The sequence below is a fragment of the Rhea americana genome, unplaced genomic scaffold, assembly GCF_003343005.1.
Source record: "Rhea americana isolate MKP2758 unplaced genomic scaffold, rheAme1 scaffold_127, whole genome shotgun sequence".
In the NCBI taxonomy this organism is placed as follows: domain Eukaryota; kingdom Metazoa; phylum Chordata; class Aves; order Rheiformes; family Rheidae; genus Rhea; species Rhea americana.
This window is the reverse complement of record NW_028185339.1, coordinates 154,183-177,339: the sequence shown is the minus strand read 5'-3', so window position 1 is coordinate 177,339 and position 23,157 is coordinate 154,183. Positions and strand designations below refer to the sequence as shown.

The 23,157-nt window shown below is 34.5% G+C and overlaps 1 protein-coding gene across 2 annotated transcripts in view; it reads left to right on the top strand.

The window, feature by feature from the left end:
- PPP4R3B (protein phosphatase 4 regulatory subunit 3B) overlaps positions 1-21,900 on the top strand; it is a 28,518-nt gene extending 6,618 nt beyond the window's left edge. The window contains exons 2-15 of one of the 2 annotated variants that reach the window (XM_085326064.1): positions 1,636-1,734; positions 4,858-5,478; positions 8,946-9,023; positions 10,213-10,329; positions 11,397-11,513; positions 12,523-12,654; positions 13,791-13,893; positions 14,893-14,934; positions 15,194-15,352; positions 16,094-16,263; positions 17,878-18,017; positions 18,467-18,651; positions 19,111-19,304; positions 20,178-21,900. In XM_085326064.1, coding sequence (XP_085182190.1) covers positions 4,930-5,478; positions 8,946-9,023; positions 10,213-10,329; positions 11,397-11,513; positions 12,523-12,654; positions 13,791-13,893; positions 14,893-14,934; positions 15,194-15,352; positions 16,094-16,263; positions 17,878-18,017; positions 18,467-18,651; positions 19,111-19,304; positions 20,178-20,273 — 2,082 coding nt within the window. In that variant the 5' untranslated portion in view covers positions 1,636-1,734; positions 4,858-4,929 and the 3' untranslated portion in view covers positions 20,274-21,900. Of the gene's footprint in view, positions 1-1,635; positions 1,735-4,857; positions 5,479-8,945; positions 9,024-10,212; positions 10,330-11,396; positions 11,514-12,522; positions 12,655-13,790; positions 13,894-14,892; positions 14,935-15,193; positions 15,353-16,093; positions 16,264-17,877; positions 18,018-18,466; positions 18,652-19,110; positions 19,305-20,177 lie in introns of those variants that run through there. The other variant, XM_085326063.1, reaches the window with a different exon arrangement.
- The last annotated feature ends 1,257 nt before the right edge of the window (positions 21,901-23,157 follow it).

Genomic DNA, 23,157 nt, shown 5'->3' with positions numbered 1-23,157 from the left:
TGCCGTAACAGTTGAAGGAGTTGCCAAACGTAATAGAATGTTGAACCATTTTGCTGGAGCTGGTCAAATGTACTGTGAAGTCCGCAGAGAACGATTCAGTTTGAACATTTTAACATGAAGATCAACTTCTTGTAGGAAACTGAACTTTGCATTTGAATGTTGAAGCACAGACATACACTCCTGTCTGCCAACTCTGCTACAAACTGATAACTTAAAATTTTCAAGCCAAATATACTGGAATTCCCAGCCAGCCTGAGTTAAGTTGTATTCATACAACTTTTCTGTGCAAGTATCTTTCTTGAGTGTGTGTGTGTGTGTGTGTGTGTGTGTGTATTGATTACCTCTTTTGGGGAAGCATTCTAATCTAAATGATGAAAGCTAGTCTGTATTCAAAGTAAGAGATTCTATATTAGGAGTGTCATACAGTGGAGTAAATCAGAAATGATGTTTCAGAAATATGCTAAAAGGAAATTTGTAATTTAGAGCAGCAAGTGCCCTAATAAAACCATGACTTTCAGGCTTATATTAAACTGGTCTGAGAAGTTTTGTCTGTCGTTGAGACTTTGCATGCCTTCTGGAAAGTGTAGGTATTTGTCAGATTCTGTTTGTTCTTCAGCTGAGCAAGTCCTGCTCACTTTGAATCATTGCAAGAGAGAAACTCTCATGATGCCTTTCATGTTTCTACAGTTGTGTGTTCCCCCCTCCCCCGTATATACAGCTGTGTTGCCCTTAATCTTACTAGGATTACTGCTAATTTATTCTAAAAAATGTTAATGTGTTATGTGAGTTTGCCATATTTAGAAAAGCTTATTTCTTCTTTTCCTGCTCTTCAGAGCTGCAGGATGCCAAAAATAAATATTTACTATTATAATACTAAAAATCAGCCAATTTGTGTCATAATAAAGTAGCTGACAATCTTGCGAAGGGAAATTAAGGACTGATAGTAGTCTTCAATGTCGTAAATAACTGCTATTTTTGTGTGCGTGTGTGTTCAGAAATCTTGAAGGATCTTTGGGATTTACTGCGCGCGTGCACAGGTGGAATGGGTAGAGGCGATAATAGTGAAGCAGAAGAAAATTTTGCTTGGATGAATGTTGGCAAGATATTTGTAACTTTAATAGTAACCTAAAAATTGTATATTATCCAAACTATATTTATTTTAATCCAGAAAAACTATTTTAACTGTTTAGATTTGTGAAACATTATTTCTCAAATGGTCTATTAAAGACCTTCTGAGCAGGAAACAGGGTAATTTTTGTTTATACTTTAAGTATGAAAAAAAATATATACATTACAAGTTTCTAATGTCCTATGGTGTGTGCATTTCCCTTCTAAGACTCTTGGCTCAGAAATACTTTGCAGAAAAAGGCCATTATAAATGTTCCAAATATTAAAAAAGTTAAGAGATTTAAATGGATAATATGTAATGAAGCACTCATTAAAAAAATAAAAAGAAAGAAAGATGATATCCCTTATGGGTTAATTTAGTATTTCAGTGGATTAGGTTCTTTTATTGACAAACATAATTGTAATATTTCCTTCTCTATATGTGTGTTGTAGCAGAAGATTGCTGAATATGCAGTGTTGACCTGTACTGCATTTCAAAAATCAATATTTTTCTTATATCTTAAACAGGACACCTTGATTGTTTGGTCAGAAGCAGAGAATTATGATCTAGCACTGAGTTTTCAAGAAAAAGCTGGCTGTGATGAAATTTGGGAAAAAATCTGCCAGGTACAGCTAACTATTAATATTCTGTTTTTTGCAGATACTTTACTCTGTTCTGTAAGTTGAGGTACTTATGTCCTAATTTTTAAAGCTATGTGTAAAATAAGCATATATTTGTCATTATATTCTGTGGTACTTCTGTGTAAGATCTTAAGTCGCTATAGTTTAAGCCAAATTCTAATTAGAGTTGTACTACTAGGAACTTATGTTTTTCATAACTGAATTTCAGCTTTTGAAAAATTAATGTGATGATGAAAGTCAGGTGTAAGACTTTTTTTATTATTATTAATTTTTTTCCTCAATGGAGTCCCACAATACCAGGCTTCCAACTGTCCTTCTCCAAAGTGGCCTTAGGAAGCTGACTTATTGGAATGTGGCAGATCTGAAAATCTATTCAATGCATAAGAAGCTAGATGTTTCACTGTGAAGGACAAAGTGACATTGCTGTATAAGCTTAAAATCTTACTGAAAATTTTCATCATGACCTAACTAAGTTTTATGTACCATCCATGTCTCTGCAGATATTTCACCAATCTATTGGTAAAACTACCAATCTATTTTATTACCAGAGTTTAGATTTATGCTTAAAACTCTGGAAATAATAAGTCAATAGAGTTGCACCTATATGTATTCAAAAGAAGAAACCTAAAGCTGTAAATGAAATACTTTAAACTATAATTTTAATGCATTACCCAAACTATTGAGATAACTTGATTCTATTTATCTTACTTAGTTGTAACTTAGGAATACTCAATTCTGGTACGATTCTGAGGACCTAGAGGAAGAAAAATTGGTGGGGGAATGAGAGACCTCCCTTGGTTAGTTAGCTGAAGTTTGATTTCAGCCAGTTCCATAGCAGCCTCTTAAAAAAAAAAAAAGGGGGGGGGGAATAGTAGCAGAAGTTAATATGATATGTTTAGTAGACTAAAACTCTTTTGTCAGCTTTGCATATTTCTTAATTGCTCTTAAAAAGTAGAATAGTGGAGGGAGATGGCCCTTCAGTATGAAGAAGGAAAGTATGCCCAATATTTTGTGTCAAGAAGAGAATAGGTATGTGTCAGGACAGCCAGTGTAGGTTTACTATATTGTTTCTAATAGTCATTAGATTTAACCTAGTACTGAGTTTTCTGCCTTTATATCTATCTTTTCCTCTTTCTCAGACTTATTCTCCAAATGGTTGTAGTGCTCAGCACTGATATGAGTAGGAAGAATTTGTTAACATTGCAACTCCCTAAAAAGGTGGTAGTGACTTGATTTGGTTTAGTCTGAAGTTCACTTTATAGTCTCAGTATGATAGTGGAAATCCTGACATTTGTTGCAAAAGGAGTGAATTTGGTGAAATGTAGTAGATAAAGTGCATTGCCCCTGAGCAGGCATCGTGATAGCGAGAAGAAAACTTTGTGTTTGCTGATGTTTATGATGACAGTTGGTATTAGTTTGGATCCTTTTTTTCATTTGTTTGCTTTTGACAAATGTCTAGAAAGAAAGCACTTTAACAACTGTTAGCTAATCTGTCTATCTCAGTAGAAAGTCCAGCAAAGGAGTTGTACAGAAAACTCATTACTATTCTCATTTCTGGAGATCTGGTTTCTAAAACATGTGTTTGCAAGATGGTACCAGACAAATAATATTTAAGGCTTATTACCTGAACTCCCTTATTAATTACTAATGTGTTTGTAGGTTCTGGAATTTAATGTATTAATAGATTAGCAAGAAAGTTTGTTTGCGTAAAACCTGAATTTCTCATGAGAAACTTTGTCATTGTCACTTTGTCACACTTTCCTACTAAATTAGATATTCAGGATATCACAGTTACTGATCCATATGACAAGATATTCACCCATCACTGTTCTGCAAAAACATCTTCTGAAAATAGGTACAATTTTGTTTTCCTGAAGTCAYGATTTTGGAACTGCTTAGGATTCCATTCTTACACCTGGAACTGACTGCAACTGGTCTGTAGAAAATGATGTCCAAAAGGTCTTCAAAAGACCTTTCTCTATGAAGAAAGTGGCTTTATTGTCATTAAGCACAACTTCTTATGAAAAGCTCAACATCTCCACTGAATGTTCTGTGGAGGCCTACAGATCAAAATATTGAATCAGATCCAAAAAAACATGAAGCAATAAAGTAGGGAATCCTGTTGGAAAGGAGAGGAATGGGGGGGGGGGGAGTTTTTCTCTGCCTACCAATTTTTGACTTACTCTGCTATATGGGTTTTATTTGTTTGTTTTTTAATGAGCAAACATTGAGAACACTGAGAGAACTCGGAGTGATAAGCTGTTTTCTTTGAAACTAACTAGGCAATTTAGAAGCATTTTTAATCTACATGTGTTGGAGTATAAGTTTTCTCACCTGATTCTGAGGTACTATTGGAAGGAGGTGAGCCTATTAATTGCAAATATGTGTCTGATAAATGGTCCAGTTTTAAATTGGTCTAATTTGAGGCTGAATTGATCAACAGTCTAAGAGGGAAGTCGTCATGGGATCAGATAATTTAAATTGTTGGCATTAGTCTCTTTTATCAGGTTCCAAAAGTCTACCATTTTCTTTTCTGAGACGCCTGTATATAATCTTTTGTGACTGCAAACTTAGAGATAGGAGTTTTTGAATTTTAGGACTGGATTGTGAGAAGACTGGAGAAAGAAGTTAAAGGGGCAGACAAAGCAGAAAGAAGGTGCAGAGCAGGAGACAATTGCTTCCCTCTTCTCCTGTTCAGTTTTGGCATCCCTGATACCCTGCCTTTGTATTTGGTCAGTTGGTTAGGTTTCACTTAATATTATCATAGCTGTGGGCTCTTGCTGTGGGTTGAAGTCCTCATACCCTTCTGACTGAGACACTGAAAGAAGATTTTGTTATGCCCTTCTTTCCTCTTAATATTTTATGTTTATCTTCAAGGTGCTTCAGAGGGTTTTGTGGTTGCTTTTCATATAATATATATATTTTTTAAACATACTATTGAGGGTAATGGTGTAGGTCTTACAGACGGCAAACTTACTTTGCTACATGGCTAGATACTTTCTACCCAACAGAAGGCATAAATGTGCTTGTGCACATGCTATTTATTGATTTGATTGTCTCATTTCAAAACATACATGAGAATAGTAATTGTGGATACTCTGTTCTTAGGTTCAAGGTAAGGATCCTTCAGTGGAAGTCACACAGGACCTTATTGAATCAGAAGAGGAGCACATAGAAGAAATGCCTGAAACTAGTCCTTTGATCGACCTTCCTACTTGTGAACTCAACAAACTTGAAGAGATTGCTGACCTAGTTACCTCTGTTCTCTCCTCACCAATCCGTAGAGAAAAGTTAGCACTGGCCTTGGAGAATGAAGGCTACATTAAAAAACTCTTGCAACTTTTCCAAGTCTGTGAGAATTTAGAGAACACAGAAGGCTTACATCATTTGTATGAAATTATTAGAGGAATTTTGTTCCTCAATAAAGCAACTCTGTTTGAGGTGATGTTTTCTGATGAGTGTATTATGGATGTTGTTGGATGCCTTGAGTATGATCCTTCTTTGGCTCAGCCAAAACAGCACAGGGAGTTTCTGACCAAAACAGCAAAATTTAAGGAGGTTATACCTATAACAGACTCTGAACTCAGGCAAAAAATCCACCAGACTTACAGGGTACAGTATATTCAGGACATCATCTTGCCAACACCATCTGTTTTTGAAGAGAATTTTCTTTCTACCCTCACTTCCTTTATTTTCTTCAACAAAGTTGAGATTGTCAGTATGTTGCAGGTAAGTGGTTTTTAATATGGTRTAGATGGATTATGTATAGATACCTCTAGCTCTAGTTTTGAAATTAACACAGATTTTTAACATGAGTTAATCATGCACACTTTTGTTCATTTGCATAGTGTTTTGAAAGCTTCTCCTTGTTTCTGATATCTCATTCTTATTTTTGATTTTTAAAAGTTTTATTAGATTTCAAGTGAGTGTATTAATATTTCTAAAATGGAATGTAAATAGTTTAAAAAAGACTCCTCCTTGATTCAGAAACAAAAATATGCATTTTGAAATGTTTCACAAAGATACCTAGGCAATAAGTAATTTTCTGTAGTATATATTAGGTGACATTTGTGGCATCTTTATAACAAATTGTGAAGTCTATGATTCAACTGAGTATGTTCAGAACTTTTCCATTCCATGACTTCTATTATTTTCTGGTACTAAGTTCAAATACTGTAGTATAAAGTAATTCATTAGTTTTATTCATACTGATATCTCAGAGTGATATTTAATAAATGACAAAATGTTACTGTATCAAGGACTTGAAAAACTTACTGAACACTTTGAATTCAGAACCAAGCTTAAAAGTAGTTGGGTATAACAACCAAGCTGGATTATAGAAAGAATTTCCCAAAGAGTTGTGCATGCATTTCATGATGTTTTTGTATTCTCTGTTCCGTTCTTATTTTATTACGAATGTTAATGGATACGTAAGTGTTTTTATTCTGGTTTTGACCCTTTTCTTTGGGAAAATGGTGTGTTTGCGTAGAAAAGAACCTCCCTGAACTGTCTGTTTGGGACATGAATAATCTATGAAACAGGGAGATGTACCAGGGAGGAGAGAGCAGTAAAATTGTGAAAAGAGGGAAGCATCGGAGAAATGACATTACAGCAAGGAATATTTCTAAAGAATGGAATAGAAGAATTAAAAAAAAAACTCTACAAAATTAGAGAATCGCTTACTGTACATGGATAAGCTTTTGGGCTTCTTTCTACTTTGAAACAGCAGAAAAAATAAAAGTAAATGCCACTTGTAAAATAAAAGACTTTGTGTTAAATAAATATTTTACCTTTAATTTTTTTGGACATACTACCTTCCTAAAATTAAATATAAGTTTAGTTTCTTTCTACTGATGGCACAGTCCTGCTTTCACTTAGAGACTTAGTTTATTTGTTTATTTTTAAAGCTCTGAAGTTCTGTTTTTTCCATTTGGATTTTACTTTACTGAATGTTTAATTGTGCCTTAACAGAAAACTATGATTTCCTGATTAATTTATACCTCTGGTACTCTTTGAAGAAAGTTCTGAAATTTTTTGTCAGTTCTGTGTTATTCTTGCTCATGACCATCTTTGCCGCAGTAGAAAGAGTAGATGGCACATAGGATGACTTACCTTCTTTTAAAGATGGTATTTGGGACATAAATGTTGACCTCCAAATAGTATTGATACCTACATAGTTGACCTGCACTGAGAATTACAAGCTAAGAAGATGATAGCCGTGGAAGAGATCTTACTGGATAGCATGCTTGAGAAAAAAGAATTGGTAATATGAAGCTTGATTCCAAAGGATGTTCTTCACAGTCCCAGTGTAAATCAGCTTTTTATTGTTATGTGGCAAAAGAATCCTAAAACTCAGAAGAGTAGGTTAAAAAATTAGAAATCTCATTATCCTAAATACACTGGCAAAGCTCCCTAGGAGCATGCAGTTTATAAGAATAAAGGATTGCATTTGCTACTACAGTGAAGGTCCTGTCTGAGTGATACGAAGCAGTAGACACTAGTGCTGCTACAGACAAAGGGCAGCCACATGGGAAACTGAGAGGAAGCATGAAAAACAGATCTAGCCTGTGCTTTAGGGCATCAGGACTGCGCTCTGTGGCTTCATACAAGCACGAGTTTTTCTGTTGCCAAGTATTCCATGCTGGGGGATTTTCTAGCCTATCTGTTGTTGATTGTGATACTATTTTTTTTTAACAGGCTTAAGCTGTTAAGCCAAAGCCAGCAAAGCTTAGAATAGACTTCTAAGTCTGTGTAAGTTGCACCCTCTCTTGTTGATTCGAGGATTTTCTTTTTTGTTTGTTTATTTTTGTAAAGCATTGTTTCCAACTGTCCTAAAATTTTCAGGAAAAAAATATTGTGACTCTTTGGTTGACTTTCTGTAACTAACACTTCTGTACTAGAAGAGCCTAATGAAACTCATGCATTCTAGTGTTGGGACACAGAAAAGTATAGAAATAAGAGCTAACTACATTACCCTTTGTAATATTTTTGTATATTTATTGGAATGCTTCTAGTTCAGTTTGTTCAATAAGTAAAGTTTATAGAGTTAAATTGGTATAGTGATGGACAATTTTGTAATGCTGYAGGATAATGTAACAGTTTGCTTTCAGATTTATATTGTATTTGGAAGGTAACAAAGGGACATTTTGATTTGATTGAATGTCAACACTTTTTCTGTGAGGAGTGCAGAGAAAACAATGTATAAAGAAGGCGGGAAATGACCAAACTGTGGAGAGATATTGTTCACCTCGATTTTCTTGTACTTCTTGAGTAGTAAGCAACGGTGTAACTGAAATGTTTAACAGGAAGTGAACTGTTGTCCTGAATGTTTAAAAATAAATATCTCCTGATAGGAATGGGGGAAGTCTCAATGTGAAAAGCAAATAAAAGGTTTTTGAGAGAGGAAAAATTGAACCTGTTCCAAGTGTGGGATCCTTGTTTTAATGAACATGAAATTAACAGGGGAAGTGAGTGCAACACASTAGTGCTGTGTCAATATAGTTACGCTTCCATAGTTGAAGAGACAAAATGTTTGCAATACTGCAGATCCAAAATAGAGAAACTGGATACGTGGTTTGATGCGAACTGTAGAGTGTTAACAGCATAGATACTGCTGGTAAAAATTGCACCTTGATTGACAGTTCCTAGTGTAGATTTATGTAGGTTGCCTGCCTAGTAGGTTACATGTGTGGTGTAGAGAGGAAGTCTGAGACAAAAATTGTAATTTTCTCTTATTTTGGTATGTGAATGTGCCTGGAAGATGGTACAATGAGTAAAATGGATAGGGCAGAGTGGTAAAACATGGAGAGTGGCATGGCAGAGAACAAAAAGAAACAACATATTCTGTTAAGACTAGCTCTTTAGAAAGCAGACTTCATCACTTATCCTTTGCTTAACATATGATTCTGATCTCCTATACCTGTTTCTGAAATACAGAATGAATATAAAGATAGTACATGGGAAATTATACTCCTGAGTGTGTACACTTCATTTCCCTTTTTTTGCAATGAAATATCAGTGTATGAAAAGTAGCCCATCTACCAAATCTACTAGTGGATGTATTTTTGTTTTTAATGGGTAAGTGGGTAGTTAAGCGTAAAATTGGACTTTATACATTTTTTGAGCCTATAAAGATTGACATTTTATCTCTTAAGATRTCTTATGTAAGTCGTGTTTTTCTTACATGTGTTATGCAGGAAGATGAGAAATTTTTGTCTGAAGTTTTTGCACAATTAACAGATGAAGCTACAGATGATGACAAACGATGTGAACTTGTAAGTCATTGATCTTGGTAGTTCTTTGAACTCTTTAAACTTCAGGGACTAAACAAAAATACTGAGACTGTTCTATATACTTCTGCCGTAATTGAGGTATTTATTATAATCCTAGAATCATTTCTGATCTAACAAAGTCTTTGGTTTCATACTCACTAGAAATTTTTCTTGCAATATAAATGTGATTTAATTGTTTCATAACTGAGAAAGCATTAACACTCAAGTCCTAGACTTCAAATGTGTACTTTCTTCTAAATATTCTTCCTTGTACCATATCCTTATACTTACCGTACAAATGTACAATTTYCCTAACTCTTGCTCATTCAAGAAAATCTTGAAGCCTTAAAACTGAGGATGATCAGTAGTCCCTTAGTGTAAATATATTACAAATGTTTATCCCTGAATATTTTTATCTGCTTAGTATAAACGTCTTTGTTAAAATCTAGACTCTGTACTTTCAGCAAAGTGTTCTTTGAAACAAAAAGCATGTCAGACAGAACTATAAATCCTTCACATGCTACATGTGATAAAATAGCTAAAAGATGAAATTATTTATTTTTGAGGTAGATTTCTACCTCATGTATTTGAGGGCTTTAATTGCTTTTGCTTTGCTTTTGCAACTAGTGTCTGCCTAATTGATGTTATTGACTGTTGGAAGAGAAAGGACTAGAGTTTCAATTCTGTTTTCTAGGAAGGCAGTTACTTATAAGTACACAAACTGATAAAAATTGTAACTATTTCCTACTTTTGGGAGAGTTTACAAAACTGGTGGTATGATGAACAGTCGTCTTTGAGGCTTGTTACTTTGCAAAATTTCTTTCAAGATTATGAAAGGAAAGATACCTAATTGTCCAGATGTATCCTTTCTTTGTGGAAAGTATGGGTAGTATTTAAGATAAAGGTCTTATTTTTCAACTGACGTAACAATTAGTGATATACTAAGACTTTGGTTCTATACAGACAAGAATTTTCTTATGTAACTCAAGTTACACAAACATGTAGTTTTGATTATAAGAAAGATCTACAACTGCATTTTCTTGATGGGTAACTATCCTTGACTACACTCATGTCGTCTTAGTTTTGTTACCATTGTTAACATAGCATAAGCAGTTTCTTCAAGTGGTATTAATAATTCATTGTTTCCTATGTCAAAAGCATCTTACACTACTCTTTTTTCCTTACTTGATAGGTTAACTTTTTCAAGGAATTCTGTGCGTTTTCTCAGACGTTACAACCTCAGAACAGAGATGCATTTTTCAAAACTTTGGCAAAGTTGGGAATCCTTCCTGCTCTTGAAATTGTAATGGTAAGTGAAAACTTAAAAGCTGATTTTATTTAAAAAACAACAAAAACCAACAAAAAACCTGAACAGAAGTACATCCTTTTAGTCAGTGTTTCAGATCTGGTAGGCATCTTTATTGTCTAAATTTTCAGAAGTTTTGTTCTTCTGAAAATTGAAGTTTATCATAAAGTTCAGAATCCAAAAGATGTTCATTTTTTCTGAAGTGATCTAATTATATTTATTTGACTTTGTATGATGGAGAGATCTGTGGTAAATGCAGTACTCTTGACAGCATAGYAGAAAAATTAAAAGACATTTTTTCACGTGGCTTCTTGATTTTTGGAATTGCACCAAAGAAGTATTTTTAGATCATCTTGAACTATTACTTTATTTGTATTCCGAAAGATCACGTAATCCTGTCTTTTCAGAGGTATGAAGAAGATAATCTTATTCTGCGTTGTTGAAGTGTACTTTTTATCGTTCCTTCTGTTGAAAGTAGCTACTGCTGCTTGACCATTGTAATTTGTCATCACCATTGTTTTGCTTAGAAATTTTTTGTATTCTAGGGTAACAGTCTGTTAAGTTATAAGTTTGATATTGACTGTTAATAAAACACTGAAGTAGTGTAGATGTTGAGTGACTAGATGAACCATAATCTTATGATTTTTTTTTTTCCTAGGGCTGGACTAGTGTGAATGTTTCCTGTCCCGTTTAATTTTTTAGATTTAAAATTGTGCAGTTATCAGAAATAAAAAATTACATACCATAAGGAAAATGATTAATTCTTATTGCCTGTGAGTGAGCGTAGAAATATTTGTATGTACCTGCAATTAATTTGTAGTTAGTCCTTTTGTACACATCTAAACTGTAGATAATAAGTATTGAATTCACAGGAATCCTTACATTCTTTTTTGGGGAAGAGAAGTGGTGATGGTGACTTTACTCTACTTTATCCTTTTTTTATATCTGTGTTACTTCATCTGTGATAGAATTCTTTTTGTATAATAAAATGTTCTCAGATATCTCTCTGATTCTTTTGCAGCTATACTTGAAACGGTTTATTTATAATAAATTGATATCATTTTTATTAGGGAATGGACGATTTGCAAGTTAGATCTGCTGCTACAGATATATTTTCTTATCTAGTAGAATTTAGTCCATCCATGGTCCGAGAATTTGTAATGCAAGAGGCTCAACAGAGTGATGATGTGAGTAAAAATATTATAGAGCTTATTTAATATGCTGTATTTATTTAATATTTATTGAAATTTTTTGTATAAGTTATATGCCAGATGAAAGAGTTGGAAAGTTTTTGTTTGCCTGTTTACTTTGTGAGAATAAAGAAAAAATAACTGCCACTTCCTTAGTGGCTAATGTAAACATGGATGCCTTTCAGACTTGTTAAAATAGATGCCCAGTAGCTGCTGTCTGAAGATCGGTTCTTTCTCAGGTAAAAACTTAATTAGTATATATCTGAGCTTGAGGATATACCTGTCTTGCTTCCTGCTAAATAGGACAATGATTACCATAGCTGCTATATTAAAAGAATTCTTGATTCGTCTTTTGTTACTCCTTGTTTTTTTTGTTAGACTGAAATGTGTTAAACTTTGGAGGCAACTTTTGTGTGCCTTCAAGTTGGGCAACAGTGCCCTTCTTTGTCTTTGGGGATAGTTGCCCAGATTTAGTGAACCTCAATCTGGTTTTTGAGTTATGTTCATCCTGACAACTATGCATCTAGCCCTATCCCTGTTGTTGGCGTGGAAGCATTTGAGACTGGTCAGTGTCAGCATCTGCATCAAGCATTCTTAAAAAGTAGAGCCAGCTGTTCTTCTGTCTCTCTATGGGGTCATACGCCCTGACATTTTTTTTTTTTTTWAAAGCACCTCCATTATTTGGAATACAGTTATCTCTGAAATGCAGATATTATAATCATAGGAAAAATCAGACGTAAGACATAACATTTCTGAGCATGGTAGTGTTCCATGTATTTACATTCATAAGACTCTAGTTCTGCCTAATAGTGATCTTCAGATGAGGAGGGATGTGCCTGACAGAACTCCAGTGTTTAGAAGCTGTTTCAAGAGATGGTTTCATTTGACTTGCAGTTTTCAGTTCACTTTATTTTTAAAATACTGAAGCTTGCTATGGAAACACTAGGAGAAGCATTCCACTTCTGAAACTTTGCATCTAATTGTTTTGAGGATTCTTTTTTTGCAGGATATCCTCCTCATCAATGTGGTCATTGAGCAGATGATCTGCGATACTGATCCTGAACTTGGGGGAGCTGTTCAGTTAATGGGGCTCTTGCGTACTCTGATAGATCCGGAGAATATGTTGGCCACAGCTAATGTAAGAAAATACAAAGGGGTAAAGACACTTTACTGTTTCAGCAAAATTAAAAGCCCAATATTCTTTCCTACTCTTACTCTGGTGGGAGGATAAGAAAAGAGATGTTCTATTGACAGCGTCATTTTTGGTTTGGTGTTGAATTTCATTAAGTTAAAAAATAAATGGAAGCTTCTATTAACTATTGATAATAAAAGGCGTGTCTATGTGATGTTGTGTAAGTACTTATTAAAATGAGGAATTTGATGCTTTAGTGAAATAGTACTAGCCTAGTCATAACTTCTGCTAGCTGTATGATAAATACTGAAGTGTGAAAAGAGTTTGAGGGCTTTATATGAAACCAAATCAATATTTTAATGCCAGTGTTACAGTAAAGATGCAACATCATTGAATTAGTTCAAAATGGGGAAATTGTATCCTTCTGGAATTCCAAATTTTGCGTATTTGCAAATTTCAAGAAAAGTTCTGTTTTTCCTTTGATATCTGAATTTAAAACTTTAATGATGATTTCTTCCTTTCAACTATTGTCTTACTGAATTCAGACCTTTCCAAGGGCAAATTATTGTGCATCCATTACCTTTTCAGTGTTTGTACTAAATGTTTACTCTTTTGGGGGGTATAGCTATTTATTTCTTAAATTACGGCTTTTTGAAGTACAGTATAGTCAGTATTTAATGCATACGCTACTTAAGGAAAAACATTATAATCTTGTTTATACATTGATATGTATGTACTATGTAGCAACATAGCAAGATGATTCTTTTTATCATCTTCCATGTAAAAAGTTTTGAGTTATATGGGTAAAATTACTGTCTTTGCTTTTCAAAGTAAGTTAAACTTTACGAAGCACTTTGAAGAGACAGAAAGGTCTGATCAGTATATATTTGCATCTTCAATGATTTTYTTCAGTGATAGTTAAACTGGTTTGATATCTCATAGATCATCTGCTGTTTTATATAATGAAATAAATATATCTTATGCCAGTGAAGTCAAAGAATGTTACAGGTCCAGTGAAACAGATAGAGGCAAACCTAAAGGAGTTGCTTAGAGTTCTTTGTAGGCTTTTAAGTTACTACTGTTCCCYGTTTAAGTGAATACATACAAATGCCAATATTTAATAAAAGTTGTATTTGTTTTAGAAAACAGAAAAAAGTGAATTTCTCAATTTCTTCTACAACCATTGTATGCATGTTCTTACTGCACCTCTTCTGGCTAATACATCAGAAGATAAATGTGAAAAAGGTGAGGTTATTTTTATATATTTATCTTGTAATATTTTCAGCTGAGTTACTGTACCGGTACTGGTGAAAAGATTTGTGATGTTAGCTGGGAATACACTTGCTGAAAACTATTGTTTCCGAGTGGCAGAGGATCAAAGGGCAGAAGTCCTAATAGCTGTGTAATTTTCCTTCTATTAGATTTGTTTGCAGCTTCAGTAATGTGTCTACATGGCATGCTCTGTTTTAAAAATAAAAAAAAAAAGTGCATCATTAATTTTAAGCTACTTCTACAACTATAAGAAGCATATTTGCTGTTAAGCAGAGTGTCTTCAGTTCATGAATGCTTTTAGGAAAAAAAATATACAAAAATGTTGTGATGTTCAACAGAAAATGCATTACATGATTGTAGGCATTCAGTGTCTTGAGGTGATTAACTCAAAAATTAGTTTTTACTTTGTACTTTACAACAGTATAGAAATACGGAAAGAAGCCCAAGAAATACACACTGAAACTCCTTTCTCTCTTTTTCCAATAAATGACAGCAAATGAATTAAATTCTTCGTTTTTGTCTCTTGTATTTTACAAACAAATTTTTAACTTAACAGCCTCTGACTCAGATTTTTTTTTTTTATAGATACTCTCTCCAGAGATGAAGATGTTAGGTGGATTATTAGAACCTTAAGATTTTTTTTTTTAGTTTGTGTATTTTATACATAAACCTTAGAGAATATCTGTAGCATTCATTTCAGAAAAACATGAAATAATTTCTTCTTGCCTAGGGAGGTATAATATTGCCAAATATTAGATTACATATTTTCACCTAGTTGAATTTGAAATTTTGTAATGTAAACCAAATACAGAAGTATCACCTGGCATATTCTGCTATATGTTTATTTCCCTGTAGATTAGTGAAGCTTTTTATTTGATTAGAAGTTGGAACAGTTTAAAGAAATGATTATTTATGCACATTTTAAAACTATTTAATTTACAGCACTTTAATAACCTTTTATTTTTTTGTCAGATGCAGTAGTTGGGTCTACTAAGAGTAATACAATTTGTCCTGGTAAGTTTTAACTCACCTTGTCTTTTGAAACTTGTTTCATACTGCATTGTGTATGTGTTTTTTTTTTAAAGTTACATATGTTTAAAAAAAAAATGTTTTGGGGGTGTGGGGATTATTTCCTGCTAGCAGAAAGTCCAGCTTCCTAAAGCAATTCTGTAAGCAGGTAAAAAAAAAAATAATAAAAAAAAAACAATAAAAATGTCTTCCCTCTCTCCCTTTCTCACTCCTTATTTAATCAATTCATCTATTTTTCTCATAGATAATTATCAAACGGCACAACTACTTGCCTTAATTTTGGAGCTGCTTACTTTCTGTGTGGAACACCACACGTATCACATCAAGAATTACATTATGAACAAAGATTTGTTAAGAAGAGTATTAGTCTTGATGAATTCAAAACACACCTTTTTGGCCTTGTGTGAGTATAGAGCTACTGTTAATTACCTTTTTTAAAATTCTGGTATGTGGAATGTGTGTGGATATATGTGTATACTTACTTTACTATGAATTACTGACCAGTTGTTTAGTATTTTGGAAAACAGGTGGCAAATATCTGTAACACAGACAAGTGCAATTTGTGGTGGAAGGAGAATAGTTAGATCTTTTTGAATTCCACAGTGATCCATTAAGTCTTCATGACAATGAGAATCATCTGGGTATCAAATCTCACTACTATGGGAATACTGCCATTTCTTAATAACATCATAAAACTAGTGCTCTTTGTGGAGAGTAAATGGAATTTTCTGAACCATGATACTTAATAATAACTGATTCTGGAAAGTGAACACAGAAAAGCATAGGAGTGAACTTGACTGGAATAACTTAACAGGAATAATAAACTTCAGCACATGCTGAGTTAATTGCTGTTGTACTGTTAAAAAAAAATGAATGGACCCTGATGTTCAAATATGCAGAAGAGTTGAAAAAATGGGAGAAAAAACATTTGGGGAGAGTTGGGTTTTTTTTCCTATTATTTTCTGAAAGTTCAAAATAATACTTTTTAATGCTTTGGTTTGGAAGGGCGTCTTCCTCTTAGTAACGTAAGAGGGTTTTTTTTTTTTTTTTTTTTTTGCTTTTTTTCCCATGTCTCTCCAAGAGAAGCAGACTGGAGCCCAGATGAATAGTTACTAAATACTTCTGAATTTCTTTCTCTATAAAGGTGCTCTTCGCTTTATGAGGAGGATAATTGGCTTAAAAGATGAATTTTATAATCGTTATATCACCAAGGGGAACTTGTTTGAACCAGTTATAAATGCTCTTTTGGATAATGGAACTAGGTACAATCTGCTCAACTCTGCTGTGATTGAACTGTTTGAATTCATCAGAGTGGTAAGTTAAGCAGCTTCTTCAGCTCCTATGTGTATATGGCATCTTAGGTAGAAATATGGAATGCAAGTCTTTCACATGAAATAGTGTAATACTACTTATAAATACTATATAAATAAAAACACAAAACAAAAAAACCCGTAGCTGTCAAAATATCTAAATAGTAAATAGCCAGTAATTTTTTTTGCTTGATCACCCCTTCCAAGAATACTTGTAGGCTGTGCGTTTTGTGTGCAAAAGACAGTATGTGAATCCAGTTTTGGCAGTTATAAATATGGCTACTGCTTCATCTCATCTGAAAAAAAAAATCTATGCTTTGAAATCTGAAGGATTCAAGACTTTCAACAATAAAGAAAGATTAGTTTTTATTTCCTTCTAGCAGAAGGATGTCCTGTCCAGTCATTTACTCAGCTCTCTCTTGTAATAGTTGCTGTTCATTGAATAAATGGAAACTGTTCATAGTGCATAGGATTTTTTTTTTAAAGTTAACCTTTTCTTCACACCAAGGAAATTATTTTAATATGGCCTTTTCTGATTGAGAGGCATTTACATACCTGCTCTGTCATGAGAGAAGGAAATTAACCATTTCATTCTGGCCTGTTACATTATTGCCTGTCAGTCTCTCTATAACTGTAAACTGTAATCCTTGACTCACGAGCCAGAATAGACATGTCAGAACTGCTTTACAGCTGCACCCTGTAAATGAAATTCTTTTAAGTGATTGACTGCAGTGTCACTGGACCAAACTTTGAAGTGAGGAATGGGGTGAAATATGTTGTATGTGAGTGAGTCTGGGTCTAAATGAGATTGATTTGACTAGAAATTGGAGTGAGCGTTGTCCTTTAAAAGCTTACACACATGCTTTCTCAGTGTCAGCTTTTAATCAGTAGCTTTTCTGCTAGCAGAGTTTTGGGGAACAATGTGTGTGGACAGGACAGAGGTCAAACGGGAACAACCTGTCTGTTGTACTGCTGGAGTCTGGGAAACTCAGACTTTGTAGCAGCTCCTGAGTGACTTGTGAATGCGTTTATGTCTGAGAACCCTTTCAGCAAATCTTTGCATTCCCCAAAAACAGAGGGCAGTTTTTAGTATGATGCTATGATAGCAGCTAGCTTTTCCAACAAGAGGAAAAAGTCATTGTGTTTTTGGCATGATTGAGATATTTTGCTACTTACCACAATGGCAAAAAAGAAGTATACAAGTAAAGCTTTGCCTCATAGGGTGAGACTCGTTTAGAGGATGACTGATCAAAAGGTGCCTTGTCCTGTGTGTGCTGATGTAGTTGTGGAAGGATAGAAAGAGAGCTAAAACTTGGGAGAAGAGCAGGTTGTAATGAAATTCTTCTTTATTTTTCTCAAGAAGGGTTAACCCTAGATAGCAAACATCACAATTTAATTGCTGAAACTATCATAAACAGGAATGGGACAGGAAAGAGATTATTTTCCACTTACATGGGAAATTAAAACTATTTCTTTTTTTTAAAAGAAACATTTCTCTACAATAATCTTTTCACTTTGGAGAATAGATCAGTTACTTTTAAAACGAAACAACTCTAAAGCTTTCTGAATTTCTGCATGTTAATATTTGAGACTTAAAAACTGTTTTGTGCTTATGCAGGAAGATATCAAGTCACTTATTGCACATATAGTTGAAAACTTTTATAATGCACTTGAATCTATCGAATATGTTCAGACATTCAAAGGATTGAAGACAAAATATGAGCAAGAAAAAGACCGACAAAACCAGAAACTGAACAGGTACTCCCCAGTTTATGTCTTAAGGCTTTTATTTGATATCATTACATAATATCTTTTTATTGGTGATTTCCCTCAAAGAGGACAAAAACAGGCAAATACTGATTTTTTTTTTCTTTCATGATGAAAATTTCTTTAATTAGAATAAGCCTCCATTTGAGCTTCGTCTGTGGCCTACTGTAATACAGTTCATATTTGTCAATATATTAAATGTTAAATTCAGAAAACTTTTAGCTCATGAAGAAAAGAGTCTTCCTTTGTCATTCAGAGTTAGGCTTCAGTCTCCCTCCTTGTCAGCTGACGTTTTGGTGAAGCTTGTGATAGTGCTAGAACTGCGATCTGGGCTGGATTGCCTTCTCAAGTGCATTGAATTCTCTTTAAAATACTGTGCTGAGCTGGGACCTTGGAAATGGTGAGCAAAACTTGAATCGTTTATCATGTGTTTCTTACAGTGTTCCATCTATATTGCGTAGCAATAGATTTCGCAGAGATGCAAGAGCCTTAGAGGAAGATGAAGAAATGTGGTTCAATGAAGATGAAGAGGAGGAAGGTGAAGCTGTTGTACCTCCAGTTGAGAAATCAAAACCAGAGGATGATTTTCCAGATAGCTATGAAAAATTTATGGAAACTAAGAAAGGTATTTACCAAATATCAGCTTGCCAGCATGGCAAGTGCTGTCTGTCAGATCTAGGGAATGTCATGTAAACAATGTGTTGCATTCCCGTTCTGAAGCGTATGCGATGCAGGAGTAATRGTATTCTGTGAAGCGATGAATTCTTAATGCGCCTTTGGAAGCCAGTTTAGGATTAAAATAATCAGTAAAATTGCTCCAAACATGCTGGTAGTTTATATTGCCTTCAGAAGAAAATCTTTATATGTACTTGTGTGTCTCAAGTGACCACCATCCCTATGTCCAAAGCAGCTGTGCCATTCTCTCATTTTGAATGCTTGCGTGTTTTGGGTGAGGTCAGTAGGTGAGTTGTTGATTTGAACTAAAAGAAGAAAAGGCTCCTTCTGTCCTGCAGTTATCCTGTGATATGGATTGTACTTTATGGTGTACAGCAAGTATTTAAGTGTGAATGTGTTTGTCCTTCAGCTAAAGAGAGTGAAGACAAAGAGAATCTTCCAAAAAGGACTTCAGCTGGGGGATTCAAATTCACTTTTTCCCACTCTGCCAGCGCAGCTAATGGTGCAAACAGTAAATCTGTGGCAGCTCAGACATCACCAGCAAGCTCCAATGGTTCCTCTTCCAAGAACGCAACCCTGACCACAGCAGTGACAGCCACAAAGGTGGGGCAGCTTGTGTGAGAGTGCAACAGCAGCAGTGTCATGAAATTATACTGATTGTAATGTAGTAAGGTCAGCATCAGTCTCTAGGTAGAATACCTTATTCATGAATAAATTGATAGAGAGCCCTATTCAGTTAAAGCCCTTACTAGTTTGGGGGAATGTTTAAAGACATATTTGGTAGGACTAGGATCTTTTGATAATCTCGTGGGCATAATCTTGTATCTTCTGCATAAATCTAACTGTTCCCATCCCTCAATTTTGTTTAGCTGTTCAGTTGCTGCTTTTTGTGTATGATATATATATAAGAGGTTGGGGGTGTTGTTTGTTTTTTGAATTGGTGGACCCAAAGTCCTAGAATTAGTAAGTTTTTAAGCAGATGAAATACAGTAGCTAATTGACAATTTTGTTTTGCCTTAAACAGTAGTGTATTATTTTAATTTGTAGCCTGAAAGCTCTTGAGAGGCTTCAGGAAAAATGTTTTAACTGGCAAAAAAAAAAAAAAAAATTACTGCACAAACTTAAGGCTTCTCATCAAAATGTATATGCAGTGGATGCATTAGGTTTTATAACTACCCAGTTGAAAAGGATTGGAGAGCCTACTGTATTGTGTAGTGGGATGGTTGAATAGCTGGAAATATTTTCAAGTATCTCATACCTTAAGTGGAAAGTAGGGGATAATATAAAAAGATCGGGCAAAATATTTAAGAAACAACTAACTGCAGGTTCATTGAGTGCCATCCTAAGAGAGATTCGACTTTTTGCAGATTCATGCCCTGCACAATGCTCCCCTGATTGGGGATTATGTACTGAAATTGGACATTCCTAGGTATTTTTTTCAAAGTAAGACTTGTTTGTTTGGTTTTTAATTGGCAGGGAAGTCTAGTTGGCCTAGTGGATTATCCTGATGATGAAGATGATGATGAAGAGGAAGAGACATCTCCAAGGAAAAGACCTCGTCTGGGTTCATAAGAGAAACCAAAACTTTGGAATAAACTTTTATTACGAGGTTTCAAATGCTGCAACTGTTTCAAGAGCTAAAAAGAATCTGATTCAGAAAGCTTTTTTCCCCACGAGTATTTAAGATAATACAAGAAGTAGCAAAAGAAACTCAGAATATCAGCTAGAAAGGGTTAGTTCTGTAAACACAAGACTTCCAAGGAACTTGGTATCTTTCTAGTAAATAAGGAGTCTGCCATTCAGGCTGTCAAAATAAATTTTAAAAATTAAAAAAAAAAGGGGAGGGGTTAGTATTCAGAACCTGGATGATGGCTTCTCAGCAAGGAAAGTCTCAGGTGTTGGGAGGGCATGGGGAGGGAAAGATAGGATAAAAGTTTTTTAAATATTGCAGGGTTTCCCCAGTGTTTAACAGAACTAGGAAAAAATGTCAAGGTAAAATTTTGAACCCAGTAATCTTAATTTTGTAATGGTGCTGTCAGTTGTGTTCTTTTAGCAATGCCTCTTTTAAAAACATTTTTAAGGGAAAACTAATTGTATTTGCATAAGAACAATCCAGATTTTGGGACCATTATTACAAATTAAACCACATTTCTTATGGTTGGAGAGAGGAACACTGCAGTTACAGTGCATGTTGCATTGTTTAAAGCAAATAAAAATACATTCTAATTTGTATTTTTCAAGAGGAGAAAATGGAAGCTGGATTCAAAATGGACAGTTTTGCTTGTTTTTTTCAATTAGATATCCAATAATATCTATGCCAAGGAACGATAGCTTCCAAAATACCTCTAGGAACTGCTTGTGTCAAACTCGTGCTTTGAACTGCACACCCATACAGCTATCATTTTCATTTTATGGACAATACAGAATTGAATCATTTTCTGCTTTGTTAAATTGAGCTGTCCTCTCTCTGAGCAAGTGTGTTTTCATATTTGCAAGTTTAATTGTATAATTGAGATGGTAATAAGAAACACTAACAGGTTTTTATAGGGAGGAATTTAGTGGCATTTAACACCAAATTCATTTTGGACCAAGATGGAATTATTACTAACAAGACACCAGTCTTTGAGGCAAAATCGACAAGCAGCACCTGAATCTGGTTGTAACATGAAAGCTGCTTTTTTAAAAAAGTAAAAGCACATTCCATGTAGGTAAGCAARCGGCAACAAAAATAGGTGAACTGATAGAGGCAAACAGTCTTAGGTTTTATTTTCAAGAGCAGCAAGTGAACTGTAAATATTTTAATGTTAGTTTGCCCATATGTGATCTGAGATCATGAAGTGAGAGGAAATTTCCCGACAACAATTAATGTGTCAGAAATGTTAAAATATGAAACCAGCTGCAATCCACCACATAGATCACTCTCTTGTAATATGTGTTATGGGTCCATTTCTCCTGGAATAGTTTAAACTGAAGCAGTTTCTCTGTTTTGGAGATTTTGTAGTTAATTTTAATTTTAGCTATTGTTTGGAAAAAGATGGGCTGTCTGTGTAGATATGAAGTATAGTTTTTCCATAAAACAGAAGTTTATTTTGTATTAAAAATACCACTGTACTTGTTTTACACCATTTGTATACATGTGGTGATATTAATGCTGAACTGTAAAATTCAGGAATTAAAATGTGACCCTGTAATTCCATAATTATTGCTCTTGTTTGGTTTGTTGTACATGGTAAGTTAACTCATAATTATAAGTGTGGCCACTTTAGAATATTCTTTAAGACTAGTTACCCATGCAATTTCAAAATAATTATATACCATTAGATCAAATACCCAACAGAATGCAGGAGTTCTTACCAATTAGTAAGCTAGATGCAAAGCATTCTGATGGATGACAGTTCATGTGAGTGGACCTGGGGAAAATGATGTTGCCCTTTGTGGGCTCCAGGCAACCAAGAATGGGACTCCTTATTTTACCTGTGTGGTGAAACACCCTGTAAACTCTTAGCGCAGTGACTGAGGAAGTATTTTGCTAGTAAAGTGTAGTTGCAATGTCATCACCATAAGCTTGCTTCCTTGCTGATGATCCTTTTTTTTGTTTGTTTGTTTTTTTTTCTCCTGGTGAGTCTTCTCTCCATCAGCAAAGATTACTAACTTCCTACAATGCCATATGTGCTACTCCAGCAGCTCAAACTTACGCAGTATGTGCCTTTACTGACCTGAGGCTGAAAAATCACGTTACCTGGTCTGTGGACCTTGTTCTCCCAATTCTCCCTTTAAGAGCTACCCAAAATAAGTTTTATGAGGGTCTCTGATGGAAGCATATTCTTGTTTTGTTCCCCTCTCTCCTGCCAATGATCCTCAGCTCTCTTTTCTGAAGTACTGTCAGAAGCTTTAAAATAAATTCAGAGCAGCTTTCAGACCAGTCTTTTTTCTATAGCAGAAACAAGAATGTCATGAATTTTTTTACAGTTACTAGAAAAAGATTGTTTAAAGTGGCATTAAATGTCAGGTTTGCCTTTTTTTTAACAATTTTTTAAAATCCCTGTAGAAGGTGATATATGCAGCACTCTAACTGGCTAATACCTTGGGTTGTTGCCTGCCTCATGCAACTGGAGATGCTTTTCCCATCTGACTTGGTAGGCGCTGCCTGGGTTCTGGTAGTGGGCAGTCTACATTCTCATGCCTGGGGCCCTTCCACTACCAATCTTTTTAGAAAAGAACATCTGCCAACACGTATCAGTTATAAAGGCTATTTTAATAAAAAGTTACATGAAACTTGAATTGGTTGGGTTGTTTTTTTTTTTTTAATTGAGTTACTATTAAATGTGTAATGAGGTTATGCGAATTATAAGTTCTTTTTATGTCTCTGGTGAATGAGTTTTTTTTTTTTTTAATGGCTTTGGAATTTTAAACTGTTGTCGTGATTTTAATAGCTTTTACTCTGCAACTAAAGCAA